This window comes from Protopterus annectens, chromosome 6.part0 (genome assembly GCF_019279795.1).
Source record: "Protopterus annectens isolate FY-2018-M chromosome 6.part0, PAN1.0, whole genome shotgun sequence".
NCBI lineage: Eukaryota > Metazoa > Chordata > Ceratodontiformes > Protopteridae > Protopterus > Protopterus annectens.
In genome coordinates this window covers 1,731,150,588-1,731,172,981 of record NC_056737.1, presented here as the reverse complement: position 1 = coordinate 1,731,172,981, position 22,394 = coordinate 1,731,150,588, and the positions used below count along the sequence as shown (strand labels likewise).

Genomic DNA, 22,394 nt, shown 5'->3' with positions numbered 1-22,394 from the left:
GAAGTATTCTAAAGAAAATAGCTGGCATCTCTAAACACTGAACAGTTGAGAAAGTTCTGTTCTACAACCACACAAAGAAGCTTAAGTACACTTTATTTCTTCTACAAATGGGCAGGTTGGAGTCTATAATCATTCTCCTTGAGCCGCCTTCTCTCCAGCATGATTAAGAAAGTTAAATAAGGAGGGCAGAGGTACTGCTAACATCAGTTTCCTGCCCTAGGAAACATTGATTCTACCTTCTCATACTGATGTCATTGGTGAAACTTCTCACAATGTCTACACAAGTGGACCAACTAACCCAAGAGACAGGGGGGCTTTCATACCCACCATCCTGAAGGTCCTACAGAGCTAGGACAAGAACATTAGAAAGCAGCTACAAAGAAATCATTAGCAGAACAATTAGCAAAGATTTTCTACCTAGTGCCAGAAGACTCTTTCTGGCCTTAGAGTCCATACTTCTGCAGTATTTGTCTGATCTGTTTAGCCCAGGACTTACACATGTCTAAGTGAGAGTACATCTCTTAGCTACCTCAGACTGCATGTCTAAAGATCCTCCATTAACATCATGGTGGCCTGTCTGACATTTTACTATGGGTATTCTACACCTGAAACCACATAGGAAAGAAAATGAACCTGAACTTTGCATTAGAAAAATTCACCCAACCTCCATTTAAACCAACTGCCACTGCACCCCTGAAATTTTGTCTTGGAAAGCCATCAGCTAGAAAAACATCTAAGCTACAGGTGTTAATGTGTAAATAGCCATTTTTAGTGTGCCACAAGGATAGGGTCAGCATAAGGATAAATTCTTCATTTCTGATTAAGGTGGTTTCTGAGCCTTCCCTTATTCGAACCAAATAACCACATGCCTTTTTTCCATAATCCACAGAATATAATATAATTTTACACTCTTTGGATGTGTTATAGGCAGCTGAAATATTAATTATACAAAATCAAAAACATTAGAAGTTCAGGTCAAGGTTATATATTCTTTATATGCAACAACAAATCAGTCTCCTAAGCAGACGGTTTCTAAACGACTTTCACTTACTTCTTTTGTTATTCTTAACATGAGAAAAAAATAGAAAGCATGTCAGATCTCACAGTATAAGAGGCACAGCAGCCACTGTATATATTTTCCTACGGGGCGAGTGCATAAGCCATCATGGAAGTAGTCATCTGTGTCTTCACTCCATGCCTTTTCCAAATAGTAGAGACTCAACACTGCCTCCATGGTGAGTGCTGGATTTGCCACAGTCATACCTCAGGCCTACTACAGCTCACTAAAGCTAACAACCACTTCCCATTACATGTGAGCTCAAAGAATCATCCAAGCAGTCAGTACCATGCACAAATTTACCATAATAGTAGACAGTCAAGTAGATCACTGTTACCGTATAACATTTCCCTCCTACATTTTTCTTTCTTCTTCTGCATATCATGGAGCTGGGAGCTCCTGTTCCTTGAATTACTTAACCTCTCCTCTCCCCTCCCTTCAAATGGGTTCAGACCTTCTCAGCTCTAGCTCTGGAAAGACTATGGGAGCCAGAAGCCTACATTTTTTTTTTGGTCTCCCTTAGGATATCACCCAGATGACCCACCCCTCTGTGCCTCATGTCCCACTGGATCTATCAACTCATTGGCCAGCCATGGATCTTCAGGGAGTCCTGGGGGCTCTGACATCTCTGCTTCTGTCCTAGGGTTGTTCATTTTATGCCCTACCCACTTCCCTGCCCCTCCTCTCATGATTGTCAATCATGTCTGAGGGCAACTCTCCTCTTTTAGCACACCTCCCCCCTAAGCGGGATGAATGTCCTCTCACCTGGGACAGGGACACCCACTACAACCTGCTGTTCTTTTAATCGCCCTTGTCAGTAACTGAACCACAGTCAACTGTGCCACAATCAGGGATTTATCCTCATCTTAGGTTCTTGTTCTTCTTGAGCTGTCATTAATTAATGCATGTGGTTAAAGCCCTGCTGTGGGACAGGTCAATACCAAGGACACAGGCAAAAATTTTCCTTAGCTGGACTTGAACAACAAAGAACTGAAGACTATGCAGGTAGATGTCTAGTTTATACTGTGAAAGTGCTAATGACTCATAATGGTCTGGAGAAGGAAGGGTGATAAACTCCAGAAGTCAGGACAGACATTGGACCTTCTGCAGCAGACATCCCCAGATGACATAACTACTGTAACAGTGATCTATTCAAAACTCTACTATTACAGTAAGTTCCTAAACAATTTTATTTTCTCACTCAACAGCTATGCACAATGGAATTTTTAAAAGTCCTGCACCACAGGAACTAAGGTCTATCACAAGGCACAGTAGTCTAGATATGCACTGAGTACTCATCACACTGTTTAGGTACTCATGGTGTAGCTCCAAATTCAAGAAGGGGATAAATGAGTGTAATGTGTATAGCTCAAGACAGGTACTTAACCTGATCGTTGACATGTTTTAATGTATAGCAGGAATGTCTTATGAGGAAGGCAAAGGCCATGCACAGTTGTCAGCACTTTCAGTGAGTTTATCAGTCAAAGCTATAAAATGTGTCTGACAGACCCTCATTGCATGACCCAGTCCAGTGCATGTCAAGTTCAGTTCAGGTTATGTAGGTTAAATAAGCATTGGCTCCTACTACATGGCACAGAGGGATGAAGCCCTATTAAGCAGTTGATTCTGGTTCAAATGGCAGCCTTGGCACTGGAGGAGCCAACTGGAGGGCCAAAGTGATGTGATCAATGCCCATTCACCCTTCCTGGTGTACAGTTGTAAAAGTGGTCTACTACTGCATGCCAGAAAGTACTTAGCCTGAAGGATATTGAGGTATGGGACCTTGTGCAAAGCCAGGGCATGGAGTCCTTGCCAACCGTGTGTAGCAATGCAGCCAGTAATTATATGTATGGAAACATGTATGTGTTAAAGGGTTGGCACTTCCAAGGTGCACGTCAGCCACTGAAAGAAATCTTCAGGACATGGTTAAAATAAGAAAAACAAAAATGGGTGCTGAATGACCATGTCCTGTGAGTGGCTCTCTCTTATGGTACAGTTAAGTCAAAGGAGAGCTGATAGTCATTGGACAATGGGGGAAAACAAAAGAAAAGGAAATTTACAGCAGTCTTAGTGTATTGCTTGGGGTAAATCTCTGTCAATACCACATTCACTTTCAGTACATCCCAGTCTGCAGGAAACATTTTATATGCTACTCTATTTAGTGGCAATGTAATATGTGTGCCTATGTATCTTTGCTCATGCACGAATATTGACTAGAGCATAAACTGAAAGCAACTACAACTCAGTCACACTCAGCAGATCCTTGTGAATATCAAACAAAGTCTTTGTTCTGATTCACTATGCCCTTCAAACAGTGGTTGGTGCCACTTTTTAGAAAGCTCACACTAACAAAAGAAAAACAGAAAGCTTCAAAGAAAGCACACAAAAAATTAGAGACACGGTTTGCTCAAGAGTGGTAAGCACAATGTAAAACTATGAAGTTTACAGCCCTATCAATAAGTTATTCAACCTTCAAGCAGACTAAAGGTTATGTAAACCTCCAAAATAAAAATGTGATGTCATGGAAAGAATTCAGTAGACATCAATACATGAAGGGAAAAAAAAACAGCAGCACAGACCGGACTTGCTTACTTCTGGTAATTATCAGAGTTGCAATTATCAGAGTTGCAAAAAATAATCTAGTACGCTCATTGGGAAGAATTCATAGAAAGCTGTTCACCAGAACAACTCATGCTACTCAGACAAGCTCAGCTGTCTTGCTGACAAAAAAGTTTAATAGATGTTCAAGACAGATATTGCAAACTCCCACTAAAACATCTGTGCTCAAAGCTGTTCTCTGACTGCAGCCTTAAGTAGGAAGGTACTAACGGATTCTCAGACACAGACAGTCACACAACTCATATGCTAACGCACACACAGTTCTACTGGCTGATCAATTTTAATGTACCCCACATTAAATGCAGTTTACCAGCAATTTTGACAGCTGTGAAATTAACAACAAAACTGAGGCACACAGTGTGACAGCCTGTCAAACTGATGGTCATATACTACGGTTTGATAGAGAGCTTAAAAGCAGTCCTGTTAGCCCTATAACAGTCTTCTAGGCAATCAATCAGATACTAGCACAGCACTGCACCCATTGCTGTACTACAACCACTGATGTTTCATGCGGTGGGGTACTCTAACTGGAGCTGCGACAATGGTATGGTGTTCTGACTGGAACTGCAACAGTTTGCAGTGGATGTGAGAGAGAGAGAGAGAGAGAGGTACTATGCATATACACAAATACAAAGACCAATACAAATATGTACACACAGATATACATACATAGGTACACACATATATATGCACAGGCACATGTGGACAAACACACACGTACACATGCACACACCCACACACACTCACCCACACAGATACACACACACACAGACCTACTACCATCATATGCATTCAAAAACACAAGGTTTACCTACAAGCCAAAGATACCTTTTCAGCTCATCATCTATCCACAACCCCTTTTTCCCATTTTTGCACATGGGGTCGGGGTGTCACTTCAACAGTGGCAATCATCTAGAGTCAGAGTTTACACTGCTGGGTAGCTAGGCCTGTGTGGTTTTCAGCTCACCATTTATAGAAAATATAATTTTGAAAATGATGAGCTGAAAAAACAATAAAAATAAAAAAAATTCTTTTTAAGGGGAAAAGCTCCCCCTCACATTCCCCAACCCCCCAAAATTATATATACCATCTTCATGGTCACACCACAGTGGAGAACAGGAGAATAAAGTCCCAGAAAATGCAACAAGGCTCTCGCAAAACAATACACTGAAGATACTCACAGTGACGTACCATCCTTGAACTAAAAGAACATGTCCAGCAAGCTAACAATGACTCACGGATAGCCAAAACTCACTCATACATCAACTAGCATACACATTTACAAACACACTCAGACATGAACACTGCATAGGTGTGCTCACTTAGATCAGCAATTTGGGTGGCAAAACTATGTAGCTTCACCATCCTCAGATTCTCCCCTGAAAACAAGAGCTGCAACACAGCTATTACATTTGTGTACAGCTCTAGTGCTGCTTGCACAGTATGAGTATACTGAGCCTAAGTTACATAGGCCACACCTATATACATAAGACTATGGCATACCTTACAGCTCAGTACAGCCACATTACTGAGCATGATGCCTTCTAAGAATCATAGACTCTTGCATAGACATCAAAGCTACTTGCTCAGCTTTGTATAGCACATTCACTGCTATATAAATTCCGCTCAGGAGTATTAAAAATAGCTACAGTAAATCTCTTACAGAGCTGTCTGCAGGTGTAATGCAACAGGCACATCATAATATCATGAAGGCTGTTACATCAATGAAATATGAAAGGTACATGACAAACTACAGTGCTGTAATATATCAAAGTGCAGATGCAAATAAACCACTGAATGCATTAGTGGAAAAAATGACCAGTTCTTACAATGACAACACAAAAGTACAATGAGGCACCTCTCAAGAAATGAATGAATATAGCAAAATCATACCCACAGTATTCAGACACAGAATTTTACAAATTAAACAAAAAATTAAAAGTAGTCTGGTTGCATGAATTATGCAAAGTCAACTGTGAGAGCACAACAAAGCTGAACTGACATGTAGGATGACATATGTGCATGGCAGGCAATAAAGACTGTGCATCAATAAAATGATCCGAAAAGAGGAACTAATGTGATCATCTGCCAGATGAGGACAAAACATTACAATCTCATCTGATTCACTCCAAAAGACACATATCACAATAAGCCTCTAAACGTCTTAGTGCAAGAAATCTGGACAAAGCCAAAAATAATGAGGGGGGAACAAAGGACCATAATTAGGGTTCATCTTTTTAAATATTCTTCTTATAAACTTGGAAAGTTGCCAGAATAACATGACTTGTGTTAGCATGTATTTTACGAAGGATATAAAGTCTGAAACTCAAATGTACGTCATTATTTAGTGACTTCAGTCCTCAGTGATTTGCTAGAAAACCAAAAGGTTTAAGAGGAACAGGCCAAAAAAATATGGGCAAAAAATCTGGACAATTGAGAAGAATGTGTCACAATCATTTCTGAAACACCCACCAAAACAAAGTGATAAAACTATCAAAAATGAAGAGGAGTGCACTGGAGGTCAGGGGACATCTGACTCATGCATGGCAATGAATATGCAGTGCTGGACATGGTGCCATGCCAAACACCTGGGGAAAAGCAGAAATAACACCTTTTGTATTTTGATGCTATGAAGAGGACCGCTCAGATGGACGTCATCACAGACTAAAGGGCAAGACATCGGGAGCATGAGGCAAAATACAAGCTGAAGTATTTAAGAGCACTGTTGTATAATGTTAAGCATGGAACCGAAGCTGGCATCACAATGGCTATGCTAATATACTACATTCAATGATAGAAGAATATAATAAGCCTGTCTAGTCTGACCCTTAATATTAACACTCCCCTCCACCCTTACCTTTTTTATTACTTTTTCTTAGCCTGTCTTATATATTTAGTGGCTCTGTGGATTCATTATGAACCCTTCGTTCTAGTAGTGGATGATGTTTTTCCACAACCCTCTCTATTAAAAAACACTTATGAAGATCTAGGGACTAGCTAGTCTCTATAATCAGATGTATATGTTCTCTTCACTCTCTGCCCTTATTGCTCAGAATGCTCCTTTAAATCTTACTGACAATTTTGTTCACCAATATCATATGCCCCTCCTGGGGCTCTATTGGTGTCAAATGAGATGCAGTCTGCCTTTTCTAGATGCTGGTTATATTCCTTCCCTTCCATGTAATGGATTTTTCTAGTAGCTTTCCTTTGGATTCCTTCAGTTGTGTGACATAAAATTCCTTATATAGCCTCTAGGACTGCTGCAGTACACAATGTGTTCTCAGACCATAGGACTGCATATGCAGTACATAATATGTTCTCAAGCCAAAGCCATAATGATTGTGATCACTACCCTCTGATTCTCTAACCTATACTACGAATTCACCCCTGATGACAGACTCCGCCATTTTGTTTGCTGCTGCAGTTGCACTCCCCCTCTCATTTTGCTCCCAGTAATCTAACACCCACAAATCTTTTTTTTTCTCTTCTTTTGTCTCCAACCCCACTCCTCCCAGATATTACTTCACACCAGGGATGCTGCAGCATAACTGCAAAACTTTGTATTTGTTTGCAATGACTCAACTGCCACCTTTTGCCCACCTGTTCAACCTTTCCAAATGATTTGCTAGACATCTACTACCATCCTCCAGTGCTGCACCTAGACTTTTCCTATCAGAAAAGTGGTTGATCCTGTTCTCTATTACCTCAGTTATCTTCCCGACAAACCTAGAGATAACTACTGGACTTAGAACAGACCCCTGCAGTGCTCCACTAGTCACTTTACTAATTCTTGATAGTGTACTCTTCATTTCTCTGTATCCTACCATGCAATCATGTAGATATCAGGCTTTTCAGTCTTGGTCCTACTCCAAACCCCTCTACTTATTTTTATCAGCTTCTTATGTGGGACAAAGTCAAAGTCCAAGTAGACTATGCCTACTGATAGTCCTGTCAAGGTCACCTGTCACCAAGAAACAAAACTGGATCGGTTTGAATGAGAGCTCTTCTGCCATAAAACTACATTGGCTGCTGCCCTGGAGATTATTGTCCAGCAGAAATACTACCAGTTTCACCTTGGGATTCTCCTGATGACTCTCCCCACCACTGTTCTTAAGTTAACAGCTCATGGTTCCTCAGATATTTTTTCTGCTTCTCCTCTTAAAAAGGTTACCATACTAAGTGTCTTCTCGTTCTCTGGCTCTTCAGCACTAACCAGCAATCTACTGATCTCTGTTAGGAGGTCAGACAGTACACTGGCCAGATTACTGAAGATTCTGTGAGGGGAATTAATCTATTTTATTTTTTTTATTTTTTGTAATTTAGCTACCTAAGAGCAGCTATTTTTGTTGGAATCTCCTCTGTCCCTATTCGTACATAGATACATTTATACAAATATTTCAGGCACAGGCAGTAATGTCCTTCTAGCCAGACAAAATACCAAAACAGTCATTCTCATAAGTGTCTAAGCTGTTCTTAAAAAATATCTAAACTAGTACTTGTTTTGATATTATTTGGCAGTCTATTCCATGCATCACATACTCTCTCAGAGAACCAATTAGCGGTTCTCTCATTCTATATAATCTTATACACAGGTTGTCTGATGATTCTCTACCGCATTTTGATAAACAAAAACATTCCCGGAGGCAGTTGTCTCCGAATGTCCTATATACCAGAATATGGTTGTCTCCTAAATATTTATATACTGTGCAAGGTCAGATTATTTTGGTCTTTCATAATAACTTAAATTTTCAAATCTATTGGTGATGCTGTTGCTGTATTTCCTCTGTACTTTTTCCAGTTTACTAATGCTTGTTTTCTTATAAGGTTTCCATATTGTTATTCCATACTCAAGTTTGGGTCTAAAGTAACTGACAAACAATGACTTCATGATTTCTGATTCCCTAGACTTACACAACCTAGAGTTGGATAACTGTCATTAACCAATCGTGTCTGTCCAGTGTTTCCACATTCTCCCTGCCTCCCGCCTAGCATCACACCCTCCCCCAGCTTTTCTCTATGAAGGCTGAATCAAAGTATTAACTTAATAACGTCTGCCTTTTTTTTGTGAATCTTCTTTGATCTCCCCTCATCTTTGTTCATCCTAGCCAGTTCTGTCCCTCATTTCCTCCTTTCTGCTATTCATCTAAAAAACACTCGCTTCCCCTTTCACCATTATGCTAACTCACTTTCACCATTATCCTTTTCTCTTCTCATCATCTCTGTTGCCTTTCTGCTTGTCCAGTTGGAGTGTGCCTCCTCCACCTCCCCAACCTTTCCACCTCTTTCAGACCCAATTCCTTGCCCTAGTTACTAGACTCACATTCCTATAAAGTCACATTGGCATTCTTCTCTCTCACTTTTTTTTTTGCCTCTTCCTTGCATTATTGTTCATAGCCCTGAATATGTCATCCCTGACCCATTTCAAGGGCTTGCTTACTTCATCAATTTGTCCCCAAAAGCCTAACTCCTCTTTAACCATCTTCCACACCACAGCATAATCCTTACTTATAAAATTTTACATTATTGACTTTTTCTTTTATTCTTAACTTTACCCCTCCTTTAAACCACATATCACTGCTGGCTAATACTGTCTTAACATGGAAATTCCTCCATGACACCATCTGCATGCTTAGACTGATATCCAGAATTCTATCCTTTCTGGTACAGTCCTGCACTAGATTGCAACTCCAGTCTCTAATCTTCCTCTCTTGTTGCGTCTGGTGTTATGTTACTCCACCAGCTTCTCCACTTGGCCAGGGCAACTAACATAGCTTCCAACTCTGGCTGCATCCTCACACCATTCCAAGTTGGTGATCCTGCTCCTGTCTAACCTTACATCTGAGGTTTCCTTTATGCAGACTAATGCTACATCCCCACATCTCCATTCTCTGTTATTCCTGGCACATCCATGTTTGCACTGGCTGATGTATCCGTGACACCTGCCATGTTTGGTATCCCCTCCCGTATCACTGCTTGCAGCTCCTCCATCTTCCAATCTAGACTCCTTTCAGTGTAGAGCAAGATTACCCAGCTTCAATCTAAGTCATGCCTGTTTTTTTCCCCAAGTGTACTACAAGGACTTCCTGCAGATGGCTACAATATGGGACATTCTAGGAATGTCCTTAGGGCTAATCTCAATCATATTACGAAGGCACTGCAGCAGATATTGTTACAATGAAAATCTAACCACAGTACTTAATATACAAGGTTACTTTTTCAAAGGACAGACTAACCTGGATTGCTGCTGTGGTAAATGTGCTTCAAGATGACCAATTACTGCAAATTAACTATGTCTAAGTCAGGTTGAGTTCAATGATTCGGCAGCTCACTGACTGACTATAATTTTCTTGTCCAACAGTAACTTGAGCTAGAACTGAACTCATTTAACTTCCTTGATTATTTAATAACTATAAAGTTCTAACAATCATACCCATTTATGTAGAGATCAAATACTTTACCTGTTCTCCAGTAAAACTGAGTATGGATTCCATATTTGTCCCACTGTAAATTGTCACCTAGTACAGATTAAGCAAAGAAAATAGCTTAAATGAGATCTGTGCATACAACGTATTACACTTCAGCAATGCATAGTTTAATTAAAGACACACATATAGGCGCATGCAGGTTCATTAAGAAACATTTTTTGCACAAGTCAAATGTCTTTCTTTTCAAATAAACTAGTGCTTCTCAAGTGTGTTACTCTGAAAGTGGTAGAGAAAAGAACTTCAAGCGACTGAAATGGTACCTAATCATGGGAGACAACATAATGATATATACCCTATAATAAAATATGCATTAACAAACTTTGCTAAACACTGCTATAGTTTACTTTTGTTTAAGACTCAGTGTTTCATCAATGTATGAATTTGTACACAACCCAGCAATCAGATCTTGTAACCAAAAATAAGATTCATCACTGTCTTCCATCTGAACAAATTTACTTAATACTTTCATCTCAAGTTTTAAGAAGACTTCATCAAACAAAAGTAAATACAACACACCATCCTTTGAAAACCAAACAGCAAGTCATATATCAATCGTATAACAATTTTATAACATATTACAGAACACATATTGCAAAAATATTTTAAAAAAATATTGTAACCACTTCATTATTATTAAAAAGATTTAGAAAACACATTTTTTACAAAACCGCAATCAAATATTAACGCACCATCTGACATTTCAAACAACATGGAGCATGACCCTTACAAATTAGCTGCTGGCCTCTGAGTAGCATTATGTTCTCAACTGTCATTGCAGTTCCTTGCATTTGAGTTTATTTTCCCAGCTGCGACTTCTTAAAACTTGGGTACTTTTTTCCAAAATTCCTCTTATTCTAATAATGTTATCACGCTCATAAATTCTTTGTTTGGTCTTTTTCCATTATAAAAATCACTGCAAGTGAGACAGGTAGTGATAAAGATTCTCCATTGGTTAAGCAACTAAAATGACCAGTATAGCCTATCATTCTTGGAAAGCTCTCTACCAAAAAATTTATCACCATCTTTTTTCATTCCTGGTTTGCCTGGTTCCCCTCGCAAACGACCCTGTTGATGTGCATGTGCCACTAACCGATAAAACTACTTAATTTGGGAAATGCATCATTTTTAAAGTATACATTTTAACTGAAGTAGCCATCTATGCCACACACTCTTGTATTCTCAGCCTGCTGGATTATTTGCAGTGTTATTGTAAATTAAAGCATACGACATGTAGAAATATCTTTTTGGTACAGTAACAAAATTTCAGCCACACATTACTAGAGAGTTAGTGTTTGACCTGTTAAAATACTGTTACAATTGTCTGCTAGTGGCAACTGAAAGCATACAACATGCAGAAATAACTGCATGGTTCAGTTGCGTAATTTAAGCAGCACATTATATGTACTAATGATTTACTCTTTGACCTGTTCTAAACACTGTTATAGTTGTCTGCTAGTGGTTATAGCTGTTACTACCAGCAACACATACTCAGAGGAGCTGTTTAATCTGATCTTAGGTGTTCATTGAATTTCTGATTTTTTGCATTGTGTCTAATACCGTCACAATTACATTCATGTGCTGATTTCACTGTGAAAGCTGTGACTAGACGTACTGTAGCTACTTTTGAAAATTTAGATCCAATAGGGACATTTTAGAACTAATATATATTGTGTTAATACATTATTGGCCTTATATTACCGATATCTGTATTTTAAAGTTGCCATCTATTGTGCTTTTCCTAATGTTATTCTGTCTTCTCCTACCTTTTGAGCCTGTCCCATTCTCACTGTATTCCTCCTGCTAATCTTCCCTACTACCTGAACTGTAATTTTACCTCACCTAACACTTTTTCAGACTACACCATTTCTACCTTAACTAACCTCCCATACTTATGCATTGCTTTACCTAACAATTTATTTTTATGTAATAGTGACGTGCTCAACATTCCCTCCTCTCAAACCTCCCTTCATTCTCTCCTAGGAATTACTACCTTCACAACTGCAAACTTCAAGCTCCACAAGTGATCGACAAGGAAGCAGCAATATAGAATTACTCAAAGCTACCACAAAACCCGGCTCCATAAGGTCCACTCAGTTTCCCTTACTCAATAAATGTATGTGTATATGTAGTTTAATTTTTCTATAAAGTATCCACTCATAGCAACTTTGCTCATCATTGGGTCCCCTCCCAATAACATACTGAAAATGCTGCTCCTCTTGCACGGTAAAACAAATTTTAATAAAATGGTACTCTGCCCCTATGACTTACACCTGTCCTTTCTGATTGTAATATAATTCTCACGGTAAAAGCAAACACTCTGTTACACTGTTTGTTTTTTTTCAGTAAGTCAGCAATGGGATCCTGCCTGCTCCGTTTGCCCTCACTACACTTGGGTTCACTTCGCTCCTCTGCCCTACCCCCAATTTCCACCCACCCCCACATATCCTAAATTTATACTTTAACCATCTGAACAAAACCACAGCCCCTCCTCTTTCAAGCTACCAATAAACTTCCTCTCCCTAAACCAACTACACCCCTTCCACTAACCCATCCCAAACCCCACCCTAAAACAATTCACATCCTATTTTACTCCCCACACTATTCGTTTGATACTCACTTATCTCATACTACCACTAAAAAGCTTACCTACCCACCATTAGCATTCCCAATCCCCTCAATTCCATACCTGACTTACATATCCTATATTCCACTAACTACTTCCCAGTCTAAACCTACACTCCTATCACTTGCTTCTACTCCTCCATATATTACCCAGACCAAACCAAATCATGGTCCTCATTCACCTAACTACCCCCTCTAATCATTTATCTCACACTGTCAACATCATACCACACTTAACTCTCTTACCTTAAACTACCTCCTACTCTCACCTATAACCCTCAGAATAAGGACACTACCCATTCACTCACAATCTCCCTGTCTACAACTTCCCCCATATCTATCTCCCCAAAACCAAAATACTCCCTTATACATCTCACTCCCCAAGACCGACGCTAAAACAACTTCATCTACCACCCTCACCATCCACAACTTACCTTAAGCACTAGAACTCTCCTACTAGCTGGAGACATTCACCTCATTCCTGGTCTCTCTACCTCTGCATTTAATCCCAACCTCCCCATACCCCATTCAACCCCTCCTCCCACTCCTCATCAACCTTTCCCCCCCTAACCTTTTCCTCCCGCAAAATGTTATCCATCTACTCAATGAACTTACAAAGCCTTCTCAATAAAACCACCAAGTTCCACTTTTGGATTGCACACACCATCCCACATATACTACCCTTATCTGAAACTTGGCTAAAACCCCAAATCTCAAACAATGAAATCTTCCCATCTGGATATAATGTATACTGTTTAGACAGAATGCCAAAAAAGAGGGTGGCATTGCTATACTCTATAATAATCAACTCACCCTCTCCTCATACCCATTGCTCTACCTAACTTTCATACAGCTGAACTACTAATACTCAACGCTCCGCCAAGTCTGTTCTTCAAATTTTCCATTAAGGAAGCTCTACTCTTAGTATAACCAGACTACTCACTGTATTATAAGCCTAGCACTTGTTCTCAATACTTCTCTACTAAGTAAGCACTCTCGTACTAAGTAAAGCACTACATCTACTTACCACCCCTGTGAATACCCACTTCCCTTAAAGGTATACCACTCCCTTATACTGTTCTAGCATGTCGAGTGGTAGATTACTGGCGTCGTCTCCAGTTCAACTGGTCAATCTGGGCATCTTGAGACAATGCTACAATTGTCTCATGTACAAAGACAACCCTCTCCTCCTCCCAACAAACACAAATACATGTGAGAGATGCAACTATATAGCCAAACTGGAGGCTGAACTCTCTCAACTCAGGGCTGGCATGACCAGACAGGAGGAGATGGCAACCACACACACAACAATCCCAGTCCCACATAGACCTACCACAACTGCAAACCAAACACATAAAAACACAAAGACATACTCGGAGGCTCTAATAAAAAACTTACCAAAACAACAGAGGCTCCCAAAGCAGACATCCCAAAATCCACCACCTCAAAACAAAACACATGCAACACATACTTCAATAAATCAGTGTGTCGACCAATCGCAGCCCTTAAGGCCAAACACCTTGCCTGATACACTAGTAATAGGTGACTCCATAGTCAGACACACTGATGTCCCACTGACCAGGCTGAACAAGGAGAAGGTGACTGTGAGCTGTCTATCGGGAGCTAGGATCCGCCACATAACACACGCACTCAGGTCACTCCAAAGCAAGTACAAATATGACTCCATCATTGTCCATGCTGGTGTGAATGACCTGAGACGTACCTCCCTGGACTATATGAAAAGAGACATAGAGGAGCTCTCCGATTATGTAGCCCAGGCTGGTATGACCCTGACCCTGAGCAGCATCTTGCCCTCAACAAGAATGATACCACAATACAAAGACAAGATGATCAGCTTTAACAATTGGCTCAAGTACTGGTGTCATTCTAAGGGGATCCAATGTCTGTCTGCCTGGGATGATATGTTGGACAAGCCATGCTGCTTTGCAAGGGATGGCTTATACCTGTCACCACTGGGCTTCCGGATATTGGCTAAGGCTCTTGCCACCCCAATAGTGCCTTTTTTAGGCAAGGCTCAAAAGACAAACCCACCTCCTTAGAAAAAAAAATGGACAAAAACTAAGGGTAATGCTGCTCAACGCCAGAAGTCTAAATCTCAAGATGCAGGCACTTGATGCACTCCTCAGCATGGAGAACATCGATGTCTGTGCAGTAACTGAAACCTGGTTCAAGGCTCCTGAGATCACTCCAGCGCTACCAGGCTATACCTTATATCATGCTTTTCGGCCCCAAAACCCGGGCCGAACCACAAAGGGAGGAGTGTCCATATTCATAAAGGACACCCACACCTCCAGGTTAGTAGCAACACATGAAGCATCAGAGACCATACAGGTGCAACTAACCATAGGCAAAACTGCTATACAACTGGTAGCATGTTACAGACCACCCTCCCAATCTCAAGAACCCCACTCAGCCTTCCTGAAGACATTGGAGGATATGAATGTATCACAAAATACCATCATACTGGGAGACTTCAACTACCCAAACATAGATTGGGTACATTATTTTAGCCCTAATACCCTAGCCCAAAGGTTCCTGGAATTCATAAATTCAAATGCACTGGAACAACTAGTCACCTCTCCCACTAGAGGAGATAATATACTAGACCTGATCATCACAAACATGGGGACAAAATGCTCCACACTGGAAGTATACCCCTCACTAGTGAAATCTGACCACAAACTAATCACCCTGGATATACATATCCCACCTCCACCCCAGCACAAAAGACCACAGTGAAAAACTTCTCAAAAGCAGACTTCACTCTTCTTAAGACTGAGATGGTATCCTTTAAGCCCACTGTGCCAGTGGATACCACATCCCACAATGCCGAATCCTTCACAAATGCTTTCTATGGACATCTCCAAGAATGCATGGATCATGCAATCCCAAACAAATCCAAGTCCCTCTCCACCAAATGTAAGTGTCCTGTCTGGTGGACCTCAGCCATAAACAAATTGTATAACAAAAGAAGGAAGCTACTGCACACGTCACAGTGAAATCCCATGAAGGGAAGACATCTCTCATCAACATTAGCAGAAAACTACGTTCTCTCATAAAAACATCCAAGGCAAACTTTGAGAGAAAAATCGCTAAGGACACTAAAGATAACCACAAAGCCTTCTTCAGCTATGTTAGAAACCTGGGTGGAAACCCTCAGATATGCTCAGAGTTGGTTCACAACAACAAAAAATACACTGAACCCACAGATATTGCTAACATTCTGGCTGACAGGTTCAATGCAAATTTCTCGCCTCCTTCACCCCAAAAGAAGAAATACTTATCCCAGCTGAATGTAATCTTCCTGTCATCTCAGATGTCCAAGTGAGAACCGCCCTAAACAAAGCAAAAAACACAGCATCAATGGGACCTGACAGTATCCCGAGTGCGTGTTACGTGAACTCCAAGAGGAGCTAAACCCACACATAAAAATGCTATTTAACCTTAGCCTTACTTCGGGATATGTACCTGAACACTGGCGTACAGCAACAGTGGTCCCACTCCACAAGGGGGGTGCCTCTACAGACCCTGGAAACTACCGCCCCATAAGCTTGACTAGCCTGGTCTGCAAAGCTATGGAAAGAATCATTATGGAACTCATAAACGGAGACATAGGGGACCTACAGATGCTTGACCCCACCCAGTTCGGGTTTGTAAAGGGCAGATCCTGCCTTTTAAACCTGGTTGACTTTTTCGAAACAGTCACTAGAGCCATTGATGAGGGCAAAGCAGTCCATACAGCATACCTGGACTTGGCTAAGGCCTTTGACACAATACCCCACTCAGGCATCATAGATAAGCTCAACAGCTTAAAAGTAAACCCTTATGTCACTAGATGGGTTGCAAACTGGCTAAAGGACAGAACCCATAAAGTTAAAATCGCTGGAGCAATGTCAGACTCAAAGCCAGTCACAAGTGGTGTCCCACAGGGATCTGTCCTGGGACCCCTCTTGTTCGGCATTTATTTCTCAGATGTTAAAGCAAACATGGGAGGGCTGTGGCTGACAAAGTTCGCAGATGACTGCAAACTAGGCCATAGTCGATACACCAGTAGATACACACATCCTACAAAAGGCCTCACTGAAACGGACAACTGGTGCTGTAGTCACGGCCTTAAACTAAATGCCAAAAAATGTATAGTCATCCCTTTTGGAAAAAACAAAGTACCCACAAATTATCACATAGACAGCAACCCACTGAATACAGAAAAAGTAATCAGAGACCTAGGGACCCAAGTAGACAGCGACCTCTCATTTGACACCCACGTTGCCAAAGTGGTTAGAAAAACATTCTACCTTGCACACCTCATCATGAAGGGTTTCACATCCAGATCCAAGGATGTCATTGTACCCCTATATTTCTCCCTCATCAGACCCATGATTGAGTACAATGCCCCATTTGGTATGTACCTCACCCGGCACTTGCAGCAGCTGGAGAGACCACAAAAGTACCTCACCAAAAGGATCAAGGGTCTCCAACATATGTCTTATTCTGCCAGACTAAAGAAACTTCAGCTCTATTCAGTAGCATACCGCCTGCTCAGAGGTGATCTCTGCCTGATGTACAAGGCCATGTCCAATCAGGATCTGATGGACATGCTCCACCTCAAAAAATCCAAATCCATCAGGACCACGAGAGCTAAAGACTTAAACCTCGGCACAAGTATGAATAGGACATGCTGGAGGGATAGAGTCATAACCCAGAGGCTGCCTATGCTTTGGAACAGGATCCCAGTTCGTATTAGGCACAGCCCCTCACTGACTCTCTTCAAGAGAAATCTTGATGAGTGGATGGGAGATCGTAAGTTTACCCCAAGGGTCACATCTGTGTCACTGCTAGACAGGGGCACAGTAAACTAATTCTATTATATAATGGGACCTTCACTGTGTCACTACTAGACAGAGGCACAGTATTCTAGATTTATTCTGTACATTTGTGTACCACTTCATGGGGTGGCAAAAGCCACATCACTATGGCTAGGCTTACAAATGCCCCAGGGCAGACAGCCTAGTACTATACTATGAAACTATGAAAATGTCATTTAAACACCCATAAAAATTTGCCATAGCCTCCATCTATATCCCACCAGGTAATAATATTCCCATCCTTGAGCACATATAATGGATCTCCCAAAATATACCCTATGAAACTGTTATCCTTGAAGAGGTAAACATTGAATGGACAAAACTATTGTCTGATCCCCCCCCCACCCCAACCTTAGCATCAACCTTCATGGTATCACTCACCTCATCACATCTCCCACTCACTCAAATAACTCTAGTAACAGCTCAATCCTAGACTGGATCCTTACTACTGATCTTAACCTATACCATTCACCCCTGTACCCTATCTGACTCCTTGAGCGATCATCTTCCCATTCACATCCAAAGACACTCTTCTCCAACCATCCAAGTCTCACATGTACAGAGACTGCTGAAAACTCTCCAGCTTTAATATTGAAACTTTTAACAACAGACTTTCATCCTTCAACTGGTACTGCCTCCACCACCTTCCCCTCAATGAAGCAGTAAATAAATTCAACCAAATCTTCCTTGATATTCTTAACTCACCAACACCTGCAAGGAAAATTAGAAAAAAAGCCAATTACTCCCCCAGGCTTTCAAAAGAGACTCAATCCCTTATGCATAAAAGAGATAGTGTCTGGAAATCCTGGCTTAAATCCAACTCCCCCATTACTTCTCCAAAACTATAAAAAACTCAGAAGCCTAAAATAAAATAAATAAAAATAGACAAGAAAAAAATGGGAGAGTGGCCTAATGGTTAAGGTGTTTGCCTTACAAACACAAGGTGCAGGGTTCGAGTCTCAGAAGGGATAACTGGCTAAGCTTAAAATGGCTCGCAAGGGCAGTTAGCTTAGTACTAACCTATGAACCTATACAGCCCAAAGCAATCACTATATCAGTCTCCAAAATTTCTAGTCTACCATCAATAAAATTATTCACTCTGGGAATCCTTCTACCCCAAACCCTACCCAAATAACATCCCTCAAGAAACTGCTTCTTTTCTTAACAATTTCTTTACAGATTCTATCAGCAATCATACTCACACAACCTACTACATTAATCCCACCACCACCCCTCCTACTTCAACCAACAGAACCCTCTCCTCTCGAGTTCCCACTGCCTATATAAAATCACTCCTGCTCAAACTTAAACCCAGTTCTCCACCTGCAGATAACTTACCTCCTCTCCTCCTCAAGCTTTCTGTGAATTCTACAGTCTGTCCTCTCTCTCTCTCTACTAATAAATAGATCCATTCAAGAAGCCACAGTCCCTGACATATGGAAATCTTACTACACAACACATAACATAAAGGGGGAAATTCCACTGACCCTTCTAATTTTTGACCCATAACCATCCTTTCCCCACTTTCTAAAATTCTCGAAAAATTCATCCACACTCAGATTCTTAAACATCTAATCCAATAAGACCTTTTGACTGCCACACAGCATGGGTTTAGGCCAAACCGCAGTACTTCTATTACCCTTCTTTTACCCATACTGTAGCCAAGACTAGAGACAGCAACCAATTAGCTCCCTGTCTATTCCTTGACCTCTCCAAAGTCTTTTGATACTTTATCTCACGCTAAACTTCTCACTAAACTATCCAATCTCAAGTCCTCGACCTCCACTCTCAACTGGTTCTCCAGCTACCTCACCAATAGGCTACAGTCTGTCAGATGACTCACTTCCTGCTCCCCCTTCCTACATATCCAAACAGGAGTCCCACAGGGCTCTATCCTGGGGCCCCTTCTATTTAACATACTTCCTAACAACCTCCATACATCTTGCAGCCAGTCCTCTCTTATACAATGTGCACATGACTCTAAACTTATCTCCCTCTCTGTCACCATATCTCACCTTCACTCACTTACCCAAACCTCTTTCCTGTCCATTGAAAGATGGCTTTCAGAAAATCAGCTCATCTTAAACCACAAACCTCCTTCTCTCCTTCCCCAATCACTATCCCACCACAAGACTACCTTTACCATCTCATGACAACACCATCATTAAAGTAGAACCCCGCACTAAGTTAGTTAAGTACCATAATTGACTATCAATTAAAATTTGATATTCACATTCAGTGATGCATTATAAAAACATAAAATAATGGCTTATTTTATAGAAACAAGAAATTCCTCACTGCACACACTAGACATTCTCTTGCCCAAGCATTCCTCCTACATCCTCTACTCTATGCAGCCACAATACTTACAAAAGAATAGTTGTGTAAAATCTTACCATAACCACAGATGCCCTTCTCTTCTATATGTTGCAGCATTCATAACATGAGGGAGTCCGCCGCAGGCTGCTCTGAACGTCTGGCCAGTATACAAAAGTCTAAAGCTACTTTTAGGTACGTGAGACGTCACACACAGGATACCATCCAATGCCAGTCACAAAGTGACATTGGGTGTAAAGCAGATGTCAGCACATACCATCCTCAGAACTGGATGCCTCAGTCAGCACACCAGCCCAAGGTAAACTGAGAAACACATATCCAAGAATCAAGCAAGCATCAGGGGGAAAGTAGGAGGGATAGAATACTGCAAAATATACAGAAGAAAATCTACAGTTATGGTAAGATTGTACACAACTATTCTATGTCCTTCTATTTATATCTTGCAGTATTCATAACATGAAGGAAAACACCAAAGTTCATGCAGAATAAAGAAAGGGAGGAGGGGGAGAAGCACTCTCTACAACCCCCTGGAGAACAGCCCTGGCAAAACCAACTCTGGATCTAGATATACCATCCAACTTCTTTGAAAGTATGGATTGAAAACCAAGTGGCTGCTTCTAAAATTGAAGCAGTATCTACACCCTTGAAAAAACACCTGAAGACAATACAGCTCTAGTGGAACAGCCTTAACTGGAGATGCAAGTGTTTTCCCCATGAGTCACATGACAAAAATAAAGAACCTAAGAGATCCAAGAGGAAACTGTCTGCTTGGAAACAGGTTTGCCCAGGGCCCTAGGATGGCAGCAAAGAGAGTCAGTCAGATTTCCTTAAGGACTTAGTTTTATCCAAATAAAACCTGATTTGTCTATGTACATCCAAGGTGTGTAATATTCTCTCACTAGAAGACTATGGAGAGGGAAAGAAAATGAGCAGATTAATGGAGTGATTAGTAGACAACTCACTCACCACTTTGGGCATGGAAGAGGGATTAGTGCAAGGGAAAAACCTTATCCTTGTGGAAAACTGTAAAGGGAGCAGAAGCCATAAGGGTCTGTAGTTCTGAAATCCTTCTGGCTGAAGTGATGGCTAAAAGATGCATTCCCTTCCAAGTGCAATGCTGAAGGGAAGACAAAACTCCTGGTTCAAAGGGAGGCAATGTAAGTTTTTACAGAACAAAATCTAAATCCCAAGAAGGTAGAAATGGTTTCCTTGGTGGTCTGATAGGAATGACACCTTTCAAGAAATGTTTGACTTCCAACTTTTAGCCAGAGGAGGTGTCATAGGCAGACAGGCAGAAATGGCTGAGAGATGAGCTTTCAGTGAAGAGCAAAACAATCCAGTCTTCAGTGATTCACACAGATGAGACAAAATCACGAGAATATCCACAGACAATGGTTTTAGGTTTTTGGAAGGACATCAGATGAAAAACCTCTTCCATTTGGAAATGCAGGGTTTCATAGTACTGGGTTTTCTGGCCTCCTGCAGAACATGAAGCATATCCTTAGAAAATAGGTGTGTGAAAGGATCAAAATCTTATCACCCACAGTGTCATCTTAAGTATTAACATCTGTGGATGTATTACAGATCCCTTGTCCTGTGAGTAGATCCACCCTGTGAGGTAACTTATGATGATCGCCCTTCGCTAAAAGTAGGAGGGAGGAACCAGTGTTATCTTGGTTGGTCCTGCTGGATTTTCAACAAAACTTTCTGAAGGAGAGGGAAGGGGGGATGCAGAGAGAAACATCCTCTTCCAAGAAAATGATAGGGCATCCATCTTCTATGCCTGTGGGTTGGGAACTCTGGCATAAAACTTTGGAATTTACCTGTTCATGGGGGAGGCAAATAGATCTACTTGAGGAATACCCACCGTGAAACACATCCCTGTGCAACATCCATTCATAAGATTGAGTCATGGGATCCTCTCAATGTGTGTGCCACCACAGTCTGACTGAAAAGAATGAAAACTGCCTGAAGGGTCAAATGATATTGAGTTGCCAACTCCCAAGCCTTGAGAGCCAACCTGCACAGGTCCCCCCCGGCTTGTTGATGTACCAAAGTACTATGGTGTTTTCTGTGAACCACTTTAAGGGACCTGGTTCAGGAAAGGATGAAAGGTTTGCAGAGCAAAAATAAGAGCTCTCATCTCTTTGATATTCATGTTCCTTCATTTGGGAAGGAGATCACATATCCTGAGCCTTCCAAGAGGCAAACATTGCCCACCACCCCACATCTGAGGCATTCGTGTACAACTTCTGAGATGGGGGGGATTGAAGTGGAAGTTCTGTGTTTACGGTAACCTGATGATCTACCACTCCAGCTCTTTTAGGAAGCAGTGAAGGGGGGGGTGTCACAAAATCTAGAGGATGGGCATTTTGCACCCAGACTGAC

General features: G+C 41.2%; 1 protein-coding gene across 1 annotated transcript in view; it reads right to left on the bottom strand.

Annotated features, from left to right (window-relative positions):
- The window catches only part of ITGAV (integrin subunit alpha V), a 1,332,605-nt gene that overhangs the window by 634,624 nt on the left and 675,587 nt on the right, over window positions 1–22,394 (bottom strand). The window contains exon 11 of the mRNA XM_044075123.1: window positions 10,135–10,191. Coding sequence (XP_043931058.1) covers window positions 10,135–10,191 — 57 coding nt within the window. The remainder of the gene's footprint in view (window positions 1–10,134; window positions 10,192–22,394) is intronic.